General features: G+C 34.7%; 1 protein-coding gene across 8 annotated transcripts; it reads left to right on the top strand.

Moving 5' to 3' along the window:
• The first annotated feature begins 13,973 nt into the window (after window positions 1–13,973).
• Window positions 13,974–19,859, top strand: LOC140794327 (protein NOI4-like). 8 transcript variants are annotated; one of them, XR_012110117.1, is made up of 5 exons: window positions 14,040–14,141; window positions 18,545–18,654; window positions 18,818–19,009; window positions 19,379–19,477; window positions 19,551–19,566. XR_012110117.1 is itself a non-coding variant. In XM_073146328.1 (5 exons), the coding sequence occupies exons 2-4, from the start codon at window positions 18,625–18,627 to the stop codon at window positions 19,455–19,457; spliced, it is 267 nt and encodes an 88-aa protein (XP_073002429.1). In that variant the 5' UTR covers window positions 14,055–14,141; window positions 18,545–18,624; the 3' UTR covers window positions 19,458–19,477; window positions 19,560–19,750. The 8 variants fall into 8 exon arrangements, 6 of the variants coding, with proteins under 6 accessions (XP_073002431.1, XP_073002433.1, XP_073002434.1 ...); XM_073146328.1 differs by having other exon boundaries at window positions 14,055–14,141; window positions 19,413–19,477; window positions 19,560–19,750; XM_073146327.1 differs by having other exon boundaries at window positions 14,060–14,141; window positions 19,413–19,477; window positions 19,551–19,859.
• Window positions 19,860–20,138: the final 279 nt, after the last annotated feature.

Here is a 20,138-nt window from a genome sequence, read left to right on the forward strand (position 1 = left end):
TAAATTATGTGTCCTAAAATATAATTACTTAAAATTATTCTCAATATAAATATTAAATATTAAAATACATTAGATATGAAATACATCAAACATGAAATACATTAAAAATGAAACTGAGACCGGAACCAGTGGCTACGGAACTGGAATCGGTGGCTACGAAACCGGAACCGGTGGCTACGGAAATGACTTACCTGAATATTAAACATCTATTATTTTTATTATGTTTGGTTAATTTTTGCTTATTTTATGTAATACAATTTTGATATTTTTAGTTAATGACATAATGCTTATTTCGATGTTTATTTTGTGTAATGTAATTTTGATACGTTTAATTAAAAAATTAGTAATTTAAAATTACTTCTGAAACTATTAAATATTAGTCTTATTTTAAAGATCTCAATGAGAGTTTTCTAACCATATATTTTTTATTGAAAAATAATAATGCTAAAATGACCTATTAAGTAATTTAAAATAGCTAATATAATAATATATATTATATTATTATTTTAATATATATGGAGCCCGGTGCATTGGAGTCTACCGGGCTCTTGCTCCATTTTTGGCTCCATATTTGGAGCCTTTGGGCTCCAAATATAGAGCCACGGTTGGAGATGCTCTAAGAGGAAACTTATCTTAAGCAACTCTCCTCTCTTGTTCCGTTGGACAAATGTTCCTATCAAAGGGGAGATATATATCTCTCTATTTTAACCTACCATCCATCACATTATGTTCTATTTCTTCAAATTATATATTAGTTTCTATTTTAATTTACGATTTCTGTATTTTATGCTATTTACTATGTAGCTTGGCATACGACACAAGACCATTGGCGCATCGGATCGCCCAGCTACAAAAGTAAATTATTGGTAGAGGTTAAAAGCTAAGCACTCGAGAAAAGCCTCCTATGCAAAAAGAGGAGGATGAGGTATTATTTTGTTTATGTTTTCTATCATAATTTTTTTATAATGTCTGTGTATCAATGGTATTAAATATCAACATGCAAAATTATATCTACAGTGAGGAGGATTCCTTCGCACTGCAAAGGAATATGCCTACACTTATTATCCATTTATCGGTAGTGTAGCTAATTCACACTCTATACATTTTTATATTTGTTTACTATAGTTTTTAAGACAAAATAAAGATTATTGCTACTGTATTCAAGAAATTAAGGAGATATGTTGCACTTGAATTAAATAATATAGATAAAAAAGTAGATAGACTTGAAGGTTTTGTTGAAAGAAGTCTATCATATTGTCAAATTGTTGGTTAGAGAGGACAACTAATGAGGGTAAAGGAAGTTATAACTTGTAAGCCTTCTTATTCACTCATATTCAAAAGTAAGTGGAAAAGCTTAACCCATGCATAAGAGTGATAAATTGAAAGATGAGATTGAAGAGAAAAATAGGATTGAAGAAAAATATGACATTGAAGAGAAAAATAAGATTGGAGAGAAAGATTTCCCTAACTAAGAAGAAAATGAAAAAAAAAACTTGGTTCATCATGTCATTGACAAGGTCTATGAACAAATAGAAAATCAAACATCTAGTCAAAATGAAAATAAACCAATTTCTTTGTAAGATTGCAAGACATCTCACCTATGAAGCCTGTAATAAAGCAAATGTTTGTATCAGCGACAAAGAAAGTAGTAATCCAACATGAGAGAGACATTATTTTGAAACGTTGTTTCTGTATACTAAATGTTCTTCCATGACATTATTTTGTTAAGCATGACGATTGAATATATCTCTAGACCCGTAATGTGCACTTTGTGTATTACTATACTCACTCTAATGATATTCGATTTCTCTATATGGTGCCAAAAATGAGTTGTGTTTGCATAACCGACATCAACCAGATAATAATTCCCTATATATATATATCCATGCAATTATATATATATATATATATATATATATATATATATATATATCCATGCAATTTATAAATAACATACCAGGATGAGACACTAAAGTTATTTCTTAACTGTGCTTCTAATGATACTTGCTAATCAATTTTACTTAATATTATAAATATATATATACTTCTATGCAATTTATAAATAACGTACCAGATGAGATGCTAAAGTTATTTCTTAACTAGGCTTCCAATAATGTGTGCTAATTATTTCTTAACTATGCTTCCATATCGAATTTAACAACAATCATGACATTTTGGGCAACATAGCCCTACCGACAGCATGTACTTGTCAAAAACTCATTAGGGACAACTGTAGGAATATAGATCACATATATTACTCCTATAGCATTCTATATATTTGCAATAAAATAGAAATTGCCATTTCATAATATTTATCTAAAGATATAATAAAATAATAAATTCAAAATATAATAAAACTAACTGTGAAGTACGAAAAAAAAATCACTACTACATTTAATCCTCTCGGGGACTCCAATGTCATTGGGTGGTTTATGAATATAATTAGTTAAAAGGGAACAAATAACATTGGCAAAGTGACTGATGTAACAACAAATGGTAGTAGTAGAATGCTAGTATTTCTTTGTAAGAATCTTAACCAAGGCTCCATGTACAACCAAATACAAAAAAATAGCTAATTTCTTATTTGATGAGATACATATATTATTGATTGCTCCACTAAGTTCCAATTCTTGGCATAAAAGTGTAATAATCTACAATTCACTAGAAAGTCATTAATGGACTAATTGTTATAGCCATTTAGGATATTAAAAATAAGATCACGACCCCCAAATAGTCTAGTTCTACATGGCGTAGGTATATGGCATTGAGTATACGATAGTGAAATTTCTTACCATGTATCACTATGAGAATGATATTCATCGAAGTTACCCGAATTAGATGTGTCTAGACTAGAAGGTGACAATAGTGAAGCGGTAGAGGGTGTTCCAATTAAATGGGTTCCTTCCATGCTATAATTTTCATGACTTTATAATCATTCATGTCAAAAAAATTACTTATATTATTCATTACCAATTTAAAATAAGAATGACCAAATAAACAAATATTGTAAAAAGGATAAAGCAAATAAAAGCAAAATAAAAACAAACCTATTTGTATAACACTTTAAGGTCGTACAAATAATTTCAGCAATAAAAGAAAAGAAAGAAGTCAGTAATATATGATTGACCAAAGTAAGAACAATAATTTGATACTTAGTGTAATTTTATTTAAAGTCCGTTGGACATATGTGCATCAGTGTGAGTTTATGTGTGCTAGTGCGTACTAGTGTGTACAAGTGCACGCCAGATTTTTAGTAGTACATGTCATTATGGGCATACAGAGGTTACATAAAATACACAAACACACTAATCTATCTTAGAATAACACATTTCTATTTACTCAAGTCTACAATATAAAAATAAACAAAGAAGGAAAGAGGGTTAATGTTATATCAGTCATGTTATAATCCATATACGTCCATATAAAATACAACTATTTATAAAACTAACATACTATAGAGATAAATTATTAATAAAATTGTTTTCAGTCATTCATGTCGTGAACTACGACTACTAGTATGAACTTGATTAAAGTAGTTATCAAATTTTCTCTCTAGATTTCTCACGATTACAAGCTCTACATTGGAAGGATTTTGTGACATAATTGGTGGTTCCCGTCCTATTTTGATGTGTACCCATTTGTTGCATGCATGAGCAGTATGAAGTTCCTTTTAAATTGACCTACAACCCACATCATTAAAAGCATTAGCAAAAAAACATTATTTGTCATCATCCAAGTTTGGGAGTTCATAAGCTAGTTGAAAAGCATTTTTCCACTTGCCCTTATTTACTTAACTTATGTTCATGTTGGATCTTCTCCAACTTATTCTTGAACAACTTACCTATTGATTTAGAGCTATTTGGAAGGCCATGTCTAGCAGAAGACGATGCGAGAAATTTCTCTCTTACTACACTTGACTTACTTGAGCCAGTACTTATTCTCTTTAGTACTAGAGGAAATATGAAGATTATCATCACCCTCCAAATTTACAATTTTCAATGTAAGTGTATTTGAAGACCCGATGCTTTCATTCAATGCAGCATTAAACGTGAAAACATATGAAGTACCAAATATATAGTGTATATATAGTGTATATATAGTGTATACATAGTGTTAAAATATATTGTATACATAGTGTTAAAATATATTGTACATTCTATATCTTTATAATCATATCCTAATCTTTATCAGACAGTGCAAAAAACATAATTAATGTGATCCTAATTCTATCATTTTCTCTCCAAATGATCCTTGTGATTTCAATGAGTTTTACAGACAATTTTTCATTTATTTTTTAGATGCTCGATATTTAATTCCCTACCGGTTCTTACGACATACTTTTTTGTTATTTTCTTCCGACTATTTTTGCTATAGCTTTTACTCCTCCATCATGTTATTAATAAAGTAGGTCCAATAAAATTGAATTTCGCTGAGTAGTCCAATTGTCAATCCTTATGCTAAAAGACCTAGACTCATGTTTCCTCGACGTGTTCTCCCTATTTTTAATATAATTAAGAACAAAAAGTGTGTAACAAAATGACATACTACATATGTTAAAATAATAATAAATATTCGTGCTGTATACTCTAAGCCCATATTAACCACTAAAAAATTTATGTCTGCATACTTATAAATTCAGACTACAGAAAATAAGTCTACGCTGCATACTATAAGACTGCATTAACTACCCAAAAATTCATGCAAGCATAGTTATATATTCTCATTCATAGAAAAGAACACTTAAAGGATAGAAAATATCTAAAAAAAAATACTCTCATACATGAAAATAGAAGGGAAGCTGTCATCCAAACTCTCCATTCTTTTTATCATCATTCCCCACACCTCTACACTTACCTTTGGTCCAAATATCATGCTTTAGGATGAAACCTGCCCCAAATATGTCAAATATCCACAATCTGTAAAAGATCTTTGCATATCTATACTTCAAATATAGCAATTAGTCCCAAGCCACTTCCTCCGAATCAAATTATCTCGGATCAAAATCTATCTATTTTTCTCCCCTCTTGTGGGCTTATAGCACTGCTCAATAGCTTAAGTTCATATTTTTCTAGATCAGCGTCCAAAAACCTCTTGTGGTGAAAACTTTGGCAAGTCAGAATACTACGATAATCATCTAATACCTTCCTCAGGTATTAAAGGCAATCTAAAGTGATCCCATAGGTCTCTTGTTACTTGAAGATGGAAGCCTTGATATAATTGGAACCATATTTGATATACTAGAATCATATTCTTTGGTATTTGAATAATCATTGACATATATAGAGTAAAGGTAAGGGCCTCTGATGTACTTTGAATTAAACAAATAACATCAAAAATCTTATTCATGCAATAAATTTTGGGAAAAGAACTCAGCAAACTTTCTTTTTAATCTTGGATCCATAATTGACGTTATTGTCATCAAAGTATTGCAAAATTTTATTTCTCACTATTGTCCTATTGTCTTTATGTATTCATTGTGAGAATTTGACTCCTCCTCAATTATGACTAACAATATCTTTTGAATTTTTTTCAAACTTGCACCATGGTTCCTTAGTAAGAAGCCACCTGTCATTGACATGTCTATCTACATAGATATAAACACCATTTTATAAGTGAAAGTAGGTTCAAGCATATCATATGTAGAGTTCTACTAAGTAGGAGAATCGGTACATAATCCTCTTTTTGTAGTCAAGCTAAATTGTCTAATAATTTTATCAAATATAACGAAGTAAGGGGATAACGTTCATATAAAGTAAGTGCTGTCAATAGAAGAAGCATCCTCTATAGTCTCATTAGCATAATAAACTGAAAAAAATCAATCATTCTGAAAGAATATTCATGCACAATTATCATCTTCGCTATAATTTCTCTTATTTCGAAGTGAAGCAAAGCTAAAAATATTAGAAATCTCTAAATTTAGAAGTGAAGGGAAATTCAGCATCTGTTATTTTTTTTTCCTTTGTTTTTGATATAAATGTATTTAATCAAATTGGAACTTCATCATATCATCCTTTTAGAATAAGTCTTTTGACAATAATTAGGTATAAATAACTGTATCTAATCACCTCCACTTTTTCTTTGTTTTGTATCCAATAACTTTAGACTTCAAAAGTTTCTACACCAAAGAAATCTTTTTTTTTCCCCTCTCTTTATCTAATTCTTTTTCTATTTGCACTACATCTACTACCACTTTATCATTACTTACATCTTTATCATACTCAAGCTCAATCGAAAAGCCACAAATTGTTGCAATGAATGAAGTACACTAGACATTTACAAAAATAAATTTGTTTTTAAAAATAAATTATATATATATATATATATATATATATATATATATATATATATATATATTAAAATGCTACATATGCAGGAAGTATGCATGGATTAAATTTTTCACAAAGATGGCAAAGTAACTAAAATTTAATCTACTTATCATATTGGCACCAATATAACAAGACCTCCAAAGTGGCTCTAAATGTGTACCAGAACTACAAATGTATATAAAATCTCCACAGAGCCAAAAAAAAAAAACACTTTTCTGGAGGCTCTAAATGGAGACATACCTGATGTATTGCATCGAAGACCCTCTGCTTGTAATCAGAGGGTTAACGGTGCGCTTCTGCCAAATCGTCTGGTCCGATCTAAAGCCAAGCATTTGGATCTTGTAAAAAAAGAACCCAATCTGAACTTTATTTTGTAATTCCTTTCTTGAATGAACTGGTACACAGGCATTTCCTCAAAAAAAGAAAAAAAAAGAAAAAAAAAACCCCTTAAACTTAAGCCCATCATCTAGGTACTTATTAAAGTTTATAGCTAACTATTAAGTGTAATAAAAGAACTCCTAAGATATATTGCATTAAAAAAAAATGCTACAGTTAGTGCAATCAACAACAACAAACACTTAATTGTTAGGATAACAAAGTTTCTGAGGAACCAGCATTCGTGGTCAAAAATCAAAATATATGCGAGTTGAATCTAAGCTATCAAAAATAATCTAGCTAAAGCTCAAGCTCGACTCGATAACTCGATAAGATCTCGATCAAGCTCGGCTGATCTTTAGTCTCAGAAATAATTTCAAGCCGAGCTTGATTATCATATCTTTTCCAAATACATAGAAATTTCTATTAGTTACTTTTTTATATTTATATTTTTATAATTGAATTAGACCTTATTTTAAGCTTGATTCAATTTGAGATTGATTAGACTTAAATTAGGGTTGAATTGATCAAGACATGAAATTGCTTATTGATTGGCTCCTTCAGGCTCGAGCTCGACATTGGTCTGTATTGTAATGATATTAATTCAAGCTTGATTAAAATCTAGACTTGAAATTATTTTTAATTCAAGCTTGATCAGAGCTAGGCTTGATCAAACTCGGCTAGATTACACCCCTAGGTGAATGAGCTTATTACTTATTTAATAATCGGGTCATATTCGTTACTACCAAATTTGACACGTTAGGGTAAAATTGACACAATCCAAACTCGTTTAACATGACCCAATTATCACCATAAAGCTGATGAGATGAAAAATGTTTAGGAGAAAATGTTCTATTCATAATGTAGTAGTTTCTTAATATCAATTTTTTTTTACCGAGCTATCGATCATTGTCTTATTAGGAGATCCTCCAAAGCCTCTAAATTTGGATCAGCGATACCTAAGTAATATGTCTATGGGTAGAGTTAAGACATCTCTCACTCTTCTCTATCCATCTTCTCGCTTCTTCCCTCGAATTGCCCTGGTTGGTAGGAATTGTAACTTTTTGTACCCATGTGTGGTGAACATCTCTCCCTGATATGATTTGGGTTGTCTTTTCTATTTTGACACTACCGGAGTGCTGTCTCTTCCTAAGTATAATAAAACTGAAGCACTTATCTAGGGAACTTGCTTCCCAGGCTTCCTTTCTCTCTTCAGATAGATTCTTCCTTCTCTCCTTTAGGAGTGCCTTGTATACTCTCTTTCCTTTCCTAACATAGTCAAGGCTTCTTTTGTCTATATCTCTACACATTTGCCCCAAGGGCTCTACCACTTCATTCATGGCAACATAGGAACTGCTACAGAAAATCTCCAATCTCCTTAAAGGAGGTGTGGAAAAGAATATTCCTCTATAGCCTAAAATTTTTATTTTGGGCCGCAACCCTAGCTTATGCATGATCGAGAAATTGCTGTCGGGAAGACACATAAATGCTGAAGGCCTAAAAGTAGCATTAATTAAGTCTTGGTGTTTGGAAGGCCCCATGGAATTTATTGAGGTACGCAAAAACATCTTCATCATTATCTTTGAAACTAAGAAGGATAGAAGGCGAGTTTGGGTAGGCTCACCTTGGTTCTTTAATCTCTTTGTCATAGATCACTTCCAACCAAACCAATCGGTAGAGAAGTGAATTTTTTTCCACTATGAATTTTGCGTTCAATTTCTTGACCTCCCTCTCAAGTATTTGTCTCATACAACTACTAGAAACTAGCATAGAGAGTTAGTTCTTTGAGTTCCACCAATGCATCGAAGATGTCAAATGGACAGAGTTCATAAGGGTTCGCATAAAAGTGGACATAGTAAAGCCACTCATTGGAAACCATCCGTCACTCTGCTCAATGGGTTACAAGCTGACGTTTAGGTCAAGTTTAAGAAACTACCTCATCATTGTGTCTTCTATGGATGTATTGCCCATGAACTCTAGGAATGTTCACAGAGAAAGCAGCTTGAGAACAAGATAAAGTCAGAGTACCTCCAAAACCTCCACTCCAAGGTGCAGAGAATGCTGAAGTCGAGATTTACCTTGCTCAAAACAAGCTTCTCCTCTAAGTTCGGTTAAGGGGAAGAAAGGGAAACAATGCGGTTCTTTAGCAATCACTGCTCTCGGTAGAGAAGCCATCGCCATTACGTCAATTCAAAGTCCATAATGAAAAGCTGCACTAGGGCACTCTAATGGGGCTTGATATAATATGCTTGTCAACCTTGGGGCACTCGAGCCATATGACTACCACAAGGTGCATTTACTCCTACTCTAACGGCAGTAATCACACTACTCCTCGGTAGTCTCCTTAGATATCACTGGGAAAGAAATCTCGCCAAATCCTCTAGATCCAAAGAGCCTGCCACCTAAGCCCTCCATAGAAATTATAAAATCTAGGTTGTTTATATTCAAGTGGGATTAGTGGACATGTACCCTCCAATCTCAACTAATCAAACACTTTACCAAGGCTCATGTAGACCCTAACCTATATAGTTGATGTCACCCCTACACAATAGGCTTTTGGAAATGTAGTAATTGATCTTTCGACCCCTCAATCAAATGCCATGCATGCCCTCTTCCACAGAAATCCTAACAAACCTAGACAGCAAACTTGTAATCCCCTTTCTCTCTCCTACGGGAAAAATTAAGGACCTAAAATTAAAATCACTAAAACCAAGCAAATCTGCCCTTCGTCTCTTAAGACAAAATAAATCAAGCACATCTGGAAGGGCCATAGCGATAAGGCCTAAAACATTGGTAGCTAAAAAATGAAAAAAAATTATTTGGAACTATCGAGAGTGTTGAGGCGCCTTGATAGTTCAAAACTTGAAGAAGATCCTCTGCAGCACTGGTGCTAACATAGCATTTTTGTTAGAAATAAAATGTGATGAGAATAAAGCTAGTGTCATCCCTACTCTCCCTCTTTAGAATAGTATTGTGGTTTCCTCTATTCATTTTACTAGAGGTCTTTGGCTCATCTGGGATGATAGTATCCATATTGATATTTTTAAAGCTTGTGAAAGCTTTATTCTCACTAGGATCTGAGGCACCAACCCAAGCTAAGACTAGTTATCTTGTGGTGTTTACAATTATCCTTACCATGCCTCCTCTCTTTGGGACGACTTAGCTTTCTTTGTAGAAGACTCAACCATTCCCTTTCTGCTATGTAGGTGATTTTAACCAAATTGCTATCACTACTGTGAAGGATGGTGGCAATGCTTCGAATAGCAACTGCATAGAAGCCTTAAGTGATTGGACTAGCAAATCTAGCCTCCATTAACTTAGCTTTGGTGGGCTAACCTACACTTGGTCTAATCAAAGGGATGCATGTTTGCTTATCAAGGAATGACTAGATAGAGAGCTTGTCAACTCTGTCTAATGTAATAGACACCCCAATGCAAGAATCCTACATCTCGTAGTTATTTTGAGTGAACATAATCCTTTATCACTAGATACTCTCCTCCACTAGCCACTATGCCAGAAAGCGTTTTAAGATTGACGATTAGTGGTTTTCAAATGAAGAATTTGTTCCCTTTTATAGATATACTTGGAATGGAGTCAACTGCAGCAATTGTCTATTTCAACAAAGCTTAGTTGTCTGGCCTCACAAATTAAAAATTGGGCCAAGAACAATGTAGGAAGCCTTAGGAATAACATTATAGGTTGAAGAAAATATTGTTAACATCCAATCTAAGGCTTCTATAATGGAAGAAGACCGAGTTCAAGAGTAGATCCTAAGGAGCGCACATGATGGCTTGACACTAAAAAAGGAACAGTTCTATCATCAATGCACCCAAATGTGTTGGCCATAGCGATGTTCAAAAGTAGAAGAAAATGCATCACCTACCTCCAAGTGGAGGATGATGTTCGGACTCAAGACAATCGCAAAATTAGGGCAACCTTTGTCTCCTATTTGAGAAACATTTCAAGTCAACTAGTCCACCATCAATACTTGACTATGACATAATCAGAAAGAGAGCGGCCCTAATCATTGCTGAAGTTGAAGAAGAACTATTAATAGTCCCTCCAAATGAAACACTCTTAAAAGCTTAGCACCTAATCATGCACGAAGACCTAATGGGCTCAATTCAAGGTTCATTCAGAATTTATGGTCATGCTTGAAAAATGAAATTTGCACAACTTTCAAAAGCTTCTTTACTCTTGGTGTGACGGACATTGGTCTAAACAAGACAATTATTGCCCTAATTCCTAAGAAAGATCAACCTATGAAGGTAGGAGATTTTTGATCGATTAGCCTTTGCAACATAGTCTATAAGGTTATTATAAAGTTGTTGGTTGCAAGAATTAAGCCTTACCTCAAGAATATCATTTTCGAAACACAGAATGTATTCACCCAAAGGCGACAGATCTTGGATTGAAACTAACCAAGAGCTACAAAAGACCTTCATGTTAAAAGCTGACTGGTCCAAGGCATTTGATAGAATAAATGGGCTTCTCTTGGAGACTGTCTTAAGCTTTACGGATTTATGAATCAATTCATTAAGCTAGTCCTTAGTTGCTTGAGCACTACAAGTATGACTATTGATGTTAATGATTCTGTGGAAGGTTTTTTTTCAAGCTCTCTAGAGGCCTAAGATAAGGTTGCCCCTCTCTCTTTACCTATTTATAATGAGAGCTAATATTCTCTCCCTCTTGGTAAAGCAGGATTTACAACTCAAAAGGATTAACAACATCAAAATTTCTAAGAGAGCTCATCCTTAACCCACTTAATGTTCGCTAATGATTTGCTCCTATTTGGTAGAGCTACTCTTCATGAAGCAGCCAACATAAGGTTTTTTATAGACCTTTATACTTCTCTATATAGCTAGGAAATTAGTTTTGAAAAAGTGTCATCTTCTTCAGTAATGATGTTGAGTCAAGTTGCAAAAGCCAAGTTATGTCTACCTTAAAAGTCAAGCTATTAGAAGGTCAAGAAATCCTCTTATGCTCCCAAGATCAAAGGTTAGTGCTTATAACTTTGTTATAGAAAAATTTAAAGCCAAATTAGTGAGTTAGAAAGCAAGCCATCTCTCCCATGTAGGAAGGTTAGTTCTGAAAAAGTTAGTGCTTAGTAGCATATCAATATACTTCATGTTAAGCGTCTTATTTCCCAAGACCACACTTAGGTATTTTGATGCCTTAATAAGACCTTTGGTAGGGAAACTCAGGAGGAAAAGGTAGGCTTTCTTAGGAGTTGGAAAGCTTTTTGCAGGCTTATTGAGATTGGTGGGCTAGGCATCACAAACTCTCAATTAGTTAACTAGCCTAATCCTCAAACTTGTTTGGTGACTCATTACAACAAATGACAAATGATAGCATGTGGGCAAATTTAGTGAAAGCAAAGTATTTCCCCAAGTATACCTTTATGGGCTGCATGAAGAAGACGATCTACTACTTGGGTGTGGAGCTCAATTATGGAATTAAGAAGTACTCTAAAGAGAGCAATAAGAATAATGATTGGGAATGGCTTATCGGCTTCAATAAACGAAGATCACTAGGTCTCATGCATTGATCTCACTAGCTATAACTTTCCACATAATACCCATAGAGTAGTTATAACTTTTCACAATAAACGAAGATCCTTAGTTCCCATGCATTAACCTCAGTAGCTATAACTTTCCACATGATACCCACAGAGCAATAAAAATAGTGACCGATAATGGCCTATAGGCTTCAATAAACGAAGATCCTCAAGTCCCATGCATTGACCTCACTATCTATAACTTTCCACATGACACCTATAGAGTAGTTGACCTAATTTATGTACAAGACACCACTTGGAACATACAACTCATCAAATTTTTCCCCTGCTGAGGTAGCTAGGAGTAACTCGAAAATTTTCATCAATCTAGCATTGCTGAATAGACCATACAAGATGATTTGGACGCCCACCATGAGTGGCAAATTTACCTCTAAATCTTCAAGTGTAATTCTCTAGCAAAATGATATTAGGGTGCTTCATCTTCAAACCAAGATGTGAAAAGGCTGTGAAAGGTTCTCTAGGGTAGTGATGTTATGCCAAGGATAAAGACTTTTATTTGGTGCTATGTTGTTGGTGCCCTTCCAGTCTGTGCAACCCTTAGACCCATGATTCCTCATTTTGATAGTGTGTCCCCCTTTGTAGTTCCCATGTTGAAACAGTAGAGTATCTATTTTTTCACTACAACTTCTTCAGACTATTTAGTTTGCTGGTGGTTTTAGACTACATCCTGATGAGTTTTATGAAAGTCTACTAGATTCGGTCTTGCACTATAATACTAAATTATCCAAACAGTAACTAGATTGCCCCTTCATCATAATGTGAGTTATTTGGAAAGCAAGAAATAACCTTATTTTTTAGAAAAATGAGCTAAGCCTCAGTCAGGCTCTTAGAAAAATTAGCAACCTTATAGGAACCCTTGCTAGAGATGACTGTCTAAGTATTGGGCCAAAGTCTATCGGCTATGAGGTGATTTCTTTATAGTCAAAATTATATTCTACTAGGTAGATGCAGCTTGGAAAGGAGGAGCTAATGGTGGCATTAGAATTTTTATTACATGAGTTTTGCAGAATTTGAAAGTCTACAAGTATGAATTCATGGATCACTATGATGGAGCTTTAGTGGGGGATGCCCTCGCTTTGCTTTTGGGCATTAAAGAACTCTTCAAGTAGGAAGAAATGCAAAATTAGTTTTCAGCTACTATTTAAATGTAGTGGAAGCAATCAATGGAGACTTCAGAAATTAATTGGTCAATCATTCAAAAAGAATGCAATGGGTATATTCACTACTTTACCTCTATTAAGGTAATCCAAATAATTATACTGCTCATCATATAGCCCGTCTTGCTATTCAGACATTTTTTTGTAAGGAATAAATTGATCCATCGTGAATTATTTGTATCAAATGTTGTGAAATAAATACTGTCTACAGGACTTTCTCTCATAAAAGAAAAAATGTAGATTAAGACATTAATTTATTTAAACTAAAGAAAAATACACTAATCTTAAATTATTACCTTCTATAAAGTCGTACATATATTAAAACCTCAATTTTACCAAACACACACACACGAAGTGCCAGCTAGGCAAGGGAACTACGTGGTCCCAACTCATGCCAACCTGTCCAATTCCAGCTAACGTCCGTTACGTCTCTGTCATCCGAGCCGCCTCGTTTTCGATTTATAACCGGTCCAAGTTAACGGACCATGGCCGGTATCGCCGTTACTCTTGAACGCAGCCTCGTAGCCCGCCCACCTCACAGCTCACATGCGCAGTAGTCTTCTCCCAGTCCCAATTTTTTATTCTATAAATGGAAATAAAATACTACGAGCACTCCGACTACTTAAATAGGAGGCTGTTCGTCTCTCTCTCATCTCGGATTCTTTAGCTTGTCTGCTTGCTTTGGTGTCGGAAGAATTCATGTCGGTAAGAGTCGATTTCCCCTCATTAATTTGCGATTGTAGTGTAAATTTTGGCCTAATTGTAATCGATTCGGGAGGATACTGTGTGATTTGTGATTGTTTTTTTTTTTGTTGAGGGGATGGGATTCATTCGATATCTGGGATTCGGTGATTTGGATTGATGGTTTTGGAATCTTCGTAAAATCGATCATTAATGAGGTTGATTTGATTTATAATCTCTCCAATATGGCGATTATAGAGGGCTTTGTTTATAACTATTGTTTTGTGAATTGATGCTCTGATTTCGGTGCTTGGATATTTGAAGTGGATTCTATTGGTTGTATTTTAGTTTATCTTGTTGATGTTGATCTGCCTATAGTTGTCGTGATGCACTTGAAAGGGTTTTGATGGTGCAGAAGGCAAAAAAGAGGTTTTGTTCTTAATTTGGTCAACTCTTTTTGAGATGTCATTACTTATGACAGGTCTTGATGGTTGTAGAAAAGCTGCGTTATTTACGTTCTTGAATATTCTTTCCAATTGAATTTGTGCACATGATTAGAATTATTTCATAGTTTGTCATGCAGTTGTTTTTTCGTTAACATTTCCACTGGTGGCTATGGACATTCTCGCTAGAAACATGTCTGACTTTGGTAGAGATAATGATGAGCAAATTTATTATTATCCAGAGAAATAGATGATGATTACTTGCATTCTTCTACCTCAGACTGCTTCTCTTACCCAGGCACCATTCACTTTTATTGTTGCAGCTTCTCTGTCCCTTGTACCTTTCTACTTGGTAACTCTGGACCGATGAGTTCATTATGCAATGTAGAAAATGATTTATTGTATCTTATTGGAGAAATCTCCCCAACAACCCTGCCTTCTCCCCACACCCACCCAATTGATTTCCGGTTTTCCTCCTTTCTTGATAATCGGTCATTCAATTAATGATCAGTTTGAGCATAACATAAGAATAGCCTCTCTAGTAATGGGGGTTTGACTGTCCCGATGTTTCTTCTCTTCTCCGTTGCATAAGTTCCATCTTGAATATTGTAAACTGTCTTGATCTATATCTTAGTATTGAGGAAAGCTCACTTTTGAAACCATGTCTTTGCACATTTCCACCTCACCATTGCACAGTGAAAAAACTCAAACACGAATGCTGAACTCCCAACTTTTTACTTTAATTACGTGAATTATTTTTCTTCATTCTTTAACTTCTTTGTATCTTTAATATACGATGGGCGCCATGTCTAATGCGTTAAGACATTCTTAAAATGAAAGCAGCACCATTAAACAAAAGAAAGAGAATACATCTCTTTGTTTGCACTTTTAAATCAAAACAGATTCTGGCTTGGTGAGCAGAAATAACAGTCAGATGAAAGAAATGGGAAGAAAGGTACCCACTAGGCATACAGGGTAAAGAGGAAATGAACACACCTTACTAGGCTGTGGGGACTGGGAAGAAAAGAAGGGGGCTTAAAGTAAGAGACAAAAGAGAAGGGAAGGGAACAACACCTCAAGGATCGATGAAAATAGAAGGAAGAGGAAAAAGACATCCATAACATATGACAGAGTGGAGCGGGCACAAGGCGCTTTTTCTTTTTAGTGATATTTCTCACATCATGTATATCTTACGATTGACTGAGGCTTCATTTATGCACATTAGGATGGACCATTTTGGACTCTTTTACATAAGGAAAAGTAGTATTTGTCCAACAATGTAAGGATTTAAAACAAGACTCTTTGAGATGAGAGCATGTAACTTAGCTAAATGAGGATACTTCTTTGCTGTAAGGAGAAATTGGATCAAGGAGGAGCTGGCTTATCAAATAATATCAAGTGTTCTATATAAACTAGGATGTCAAATGTCTAAATAGGGTAACAATCTTTTTTTAACTCAAAGTCATGACCAGTCGCCTCCTTGGAGGTCCTCTATAAAGAACACATCTGTGTAAGAGTGAATAGTTAATCTCTTAAGCTCCTTGCTCTAAAATGTGGTTCATGCATCCATGCATAGGACTAGCAACATGTAAATTATTAAAGCCTCAGTATAATAATTTTCAAATACAACTATTCCTAGACATACAAAACTAATATTTGTATAGTGAAGTGTCTAGTTTCAAAATTATTCTTTCATCCTACCTCTTTTGATTTCCAATTTGCTTTTATATTCATCTATTTAAGGAGTATTTTGTATCAAATGTATATGCACCCGCATATGCATCCACAAAAATATATGTGCTATCTATGAAGCATGGACACTTCAAATAGCATGCCGTGTTAGTGTCCGTGTCTGACAAATGCACCTGCATATGCATCCACATATATGCTATCTATGAAGTATGGACACTTCAAATAGCATGCCGTGTCCGTGTCCGACACTTGTTGGACACTTATCGGACACGTGTCAGACACTTCTACAATGTATCCAATATTTAAGAAATTATAAAATAAATTCACACTCTTTGGACATTCTTGGACACTGTTAAGACATTTTTTAGGCATGAGATTTATCATAAGTTATAAAAAGTCTATAATAGAAATTATCTATTGCAAGAATTTCTTGCAAAATATAATGTAACAATCACAAGTTAGTGCATCCAAGAAAATTAATATTAATGCAAATTATTGTAAAATCATAGATTCGCCTATACCCCATCCATTATGGTTAAGTAATGATAGTTAGTTGTTTATTCTCATAATATTGAATTGTATCGTCACATATTAGCATTTTATTTTTGACTTTGTGATATTGTACATCTTATTTTTCTCTCGTGAGTAATTTATGCATGTCTTTGTATTTAATTTACAAGTTTAGAGAAATATAATCAATAATATATATAATAGTTTTATTTATTTATTTTGCCATGTCTTAAACTTTTATGTCCTATTCTTTTAGGATTTGTCATATCCTTGTGTCCATATCGTGTCGTATCTATGTCCGATGTCCGTGTCCGTGCTTTTTAGTGTGCTATGCAATCTCTTGACCACTTGCATAATGCAGCCACCTTTTAGAACTTTACTTTATTCTCAAATTCTCATCAACAAAAATTATTTCTGGTAAATATCGAGATCTTATTGGCAACTGTCCATCACTAAATAGACATGCTATACTTAAAAGTCACTCTTTTCCTCTGTAATCATTTTCTGCTTAGTCAGATAATTTTACATTAAGGAAGAAGTCATATGTAAAGAACAACGATGGTCGTGCCGTAAGAGAATGAGAGAAAGAGATACTCACCTTTGCCATTGTAGTCGCCGTCGCCGTTGTCGTCACCATCGCTCGCCGATCGCCGCCTGTTTTGTGCCCTAGCCCCTAAGAGAGGAGAGATCGAGAGAGAGACTTAAGTTTTTAACCCTCTCTCTCTCTCTCGATCTCTCTGTCTTGATCTCTCCTCTCTCGGGGGCTAGGGCACGAAACAGGCAGCGATCGGAAAGCAGAAAGTGGCGAGCAGCAAGCGTCGGGCGGCGATCGGTGATCGGCGACGAGGTCGATGGTGAGCGGTGATGCATTAGAAGGGGTGCCACGCGGCATCCTTGTGCCACGTGCCGGTACTCCGCCGACACGGTAAGTGTTTACCGGCACGCCCCGTGCCGGTCGGCACGGCCATCCTTGGTAAAGAACATGCAAGAATATTACTGCTTCATCATTTCATTTATTTTAATTTTCTTGGATTCCTAATAGATTTCTCCTGATCTGTTATACTGAGTTCTTTTGAACTTGTTGCTATGATCTTTATGGTACTAGTTTCTACATCAATGTCTCTCTGACTTATGTGCGATAGAGTAGAAATACAATCAGTTTTTTCTCTTCCTACCTGGGATTTATTTTATTTGTTTTCTATTGTTATAATTACCTTTTGAGCTGTAATAACTACTGGTCTCTTGAATCCCTACTACTTGTGCTTTTGAAATTGCCTTACTAAAAGTCTCTTGGGTAGGATGCCTCAAAAGTGAAAATTAATATTGTTAGTAATATTTATCAAGTGAATATAATTAAATTAATGTGAAAATAGTTTCTGACTACAATTAAATTTGCTCTTTACCAAGAGAATGTCTAATTTGCTCTTTAAGAAAACAATGTTTTAGTATTTGTGAATGTCCCTATAGAAGGTAAGCAATAAATTATTTTGCGGATAAGCATCAACTTCCATAGTTTCCACCACATGCTGTTTTATTGATGAAGTGGTTGACATTAGCATGGGAAGGGATCAGTTGATTACTGCAACATATTCAGTTTTGACCACGAATAGACAATTACAAATCTATCAATAAACTTATGTCCTTCATGCGATGCACACTTATGTACAAACAGAAACTTTTACTTGCTTGGAATGTACTGAACTGTGGGAATGGAAGTATGCAGATGGAAGAAAGCATTATGATATTTTAGAGTAATATGTTGACTTTCTGGTTGCTTCATAGATCAGGGAAGATGAATGGAACCAGGACCAATTCTTATAGACCAAAAGTAAAAAACAAAATGCATTTTTCTTTCACTTCTCATGGAACTTAGAGGACCTAGAATATCCAAGGTAATGTGAGCATTTCTATGCTTTCCTAATTAAAAATGATGTTATTTATCTTCAGATAATTCTTGTTGCCTATGCAGTATTTTTTTTTTCTTATTTTGTAATTTGGTAAATACGACTTTCTCATAACCTGTGAACTTGCCTTACTGTTGTATAATTTTGGCAGGACAAAGGAAGACCGTTACCAAAGTTTGGTGAGTGGGATGTCAATGACCCTGCTTCTGCAGAGGGATTTACTGTAATCTTCAATAAAGCTAGAGATGAGAAGAAGACAGGTGGCAATGCACAAGAATCTGACTTGATAGAGAAGGAAGATCGGGGATTTAAGCATGGACCATATCCTATCAAGTCTAATTCTGTAAGTTTATTCTATTTTAGATGCTATATTCAGATTTGGAACCCTTAGTAGCTATTTGTTTCCAAATCCTTATTCGGTATAGAGAAGTTAAATGCCAGTTATGTCTCTCAATCATCTGAATAGGCATTAGAATAACCTACCAAAGAATTTTTGCGGAACTGTTTATGATGATTCTATGCCTTCTTCATCTTCATATCCTATCCACCATTTCTGAAGAATAAAAGTTAAAAGAAAAACCATAGTCCTATTTGGAGAATAGCCACCTATGATATTTATCTGACGTTACTAGATTAATCAGTGGCACTTATGTAGTATGGCTTGCCTTTGATGCAAAATTAGAACGTCTGTTTAGAGTTTTCTGTTCTGCAGTTCAGTTGTTACCATGAGCTCCTTTGATATGCAGAAGAAGTGGTTTTGTTGCATGCAACCAAGTACAGCTGAATCCTGATGATCAAGCTTCTTAAAAATGTAAGACTAGGATTATGGAAATGTTTCTGTTTTGCAAAACTTTTCTGAAGGAATGAGACATTATTTGTGGCAGCGTGGGCAGTTGAAATTTCTTTGCAGTTACTGGGTCAAGGCAAGATGATGTGGAGGGGTGATGGAGGGGGTTGGAGCATGGAACAAGTAAATGTTTTATATTGATGTAATTATATGATATATAGTGGAAGACATATGAAGCTAATTTTGCCTATTGTATTTTCCATCTTATATTGGAGCGTGCTGGTTTTGTTTCTTTAAGCATTTTACTCGGTCTGTCTGTGCACAATGACTGATGATTTTATCAGTTTGCTGTTTGTTCTACCTTTCTGGACAAGAAGTGTTATGTTTTGTGGTGTGCTGTCAGTCATTATTCTGTTGTTGTGGTGTGTTTTTATTTGAACATTATAATTGTTAATATCCTTTGAGTAGTACTGTCAGCTTCAGTAATAAATATGGATTACCCTTAAAAATTCGGTACAATCTTTGTGCTTGGGTGGAGGGATCGTGCCCCTCTTTTCGTCACTTCTAGAAGGCTTGCCTGATGGTTGAGGGAAGTTAGAACTTGTGTTGTTAGATAAGAACAATCACAAAAGCTGTCCAAGATTGGAATAACTGGGACCTGGAATGCTTCATCTTAGAGTCAGAA

This window comes from Typha latifolia, chromosome 8, assembly GCF_019914945.1.
Source record: "Typha latifolia isolate L0001 chromosome 8, TyphaL0001v2, whole genome shotgun sequence".
Taxonomy (NCBI): domain Eukaryota; kingdom Viridiplantae; phylum Streptophyta; class Magnoliopsida; order Poales; family Typhaceae; genus Typha; species Typha latifolia.

Excerpts from the sequence above, each read along its gene's own strand:
- LOC140794327 (XM_073146328.1), top strand. The coding sequence starts at position 18,625 with ATGGAACTTAGAGGACCTAGAATATCCAAG. Across the intron at positions 18,655-18,817 it reads GAGGACCTAGAATATCCAAG|GACAAAGGAAGACCGTTACC; the intron begins GTAATGTGAGCA and ends TAATTTTGGCAG. Across the intron at positions 19,010-19,412 it reads ATCCTATCAAGTCTAATTCT|AAGAAGTGGTTTTGTTGCAT; the intron begins GTAAGTTTATTC and ends TTTGATATGCAG.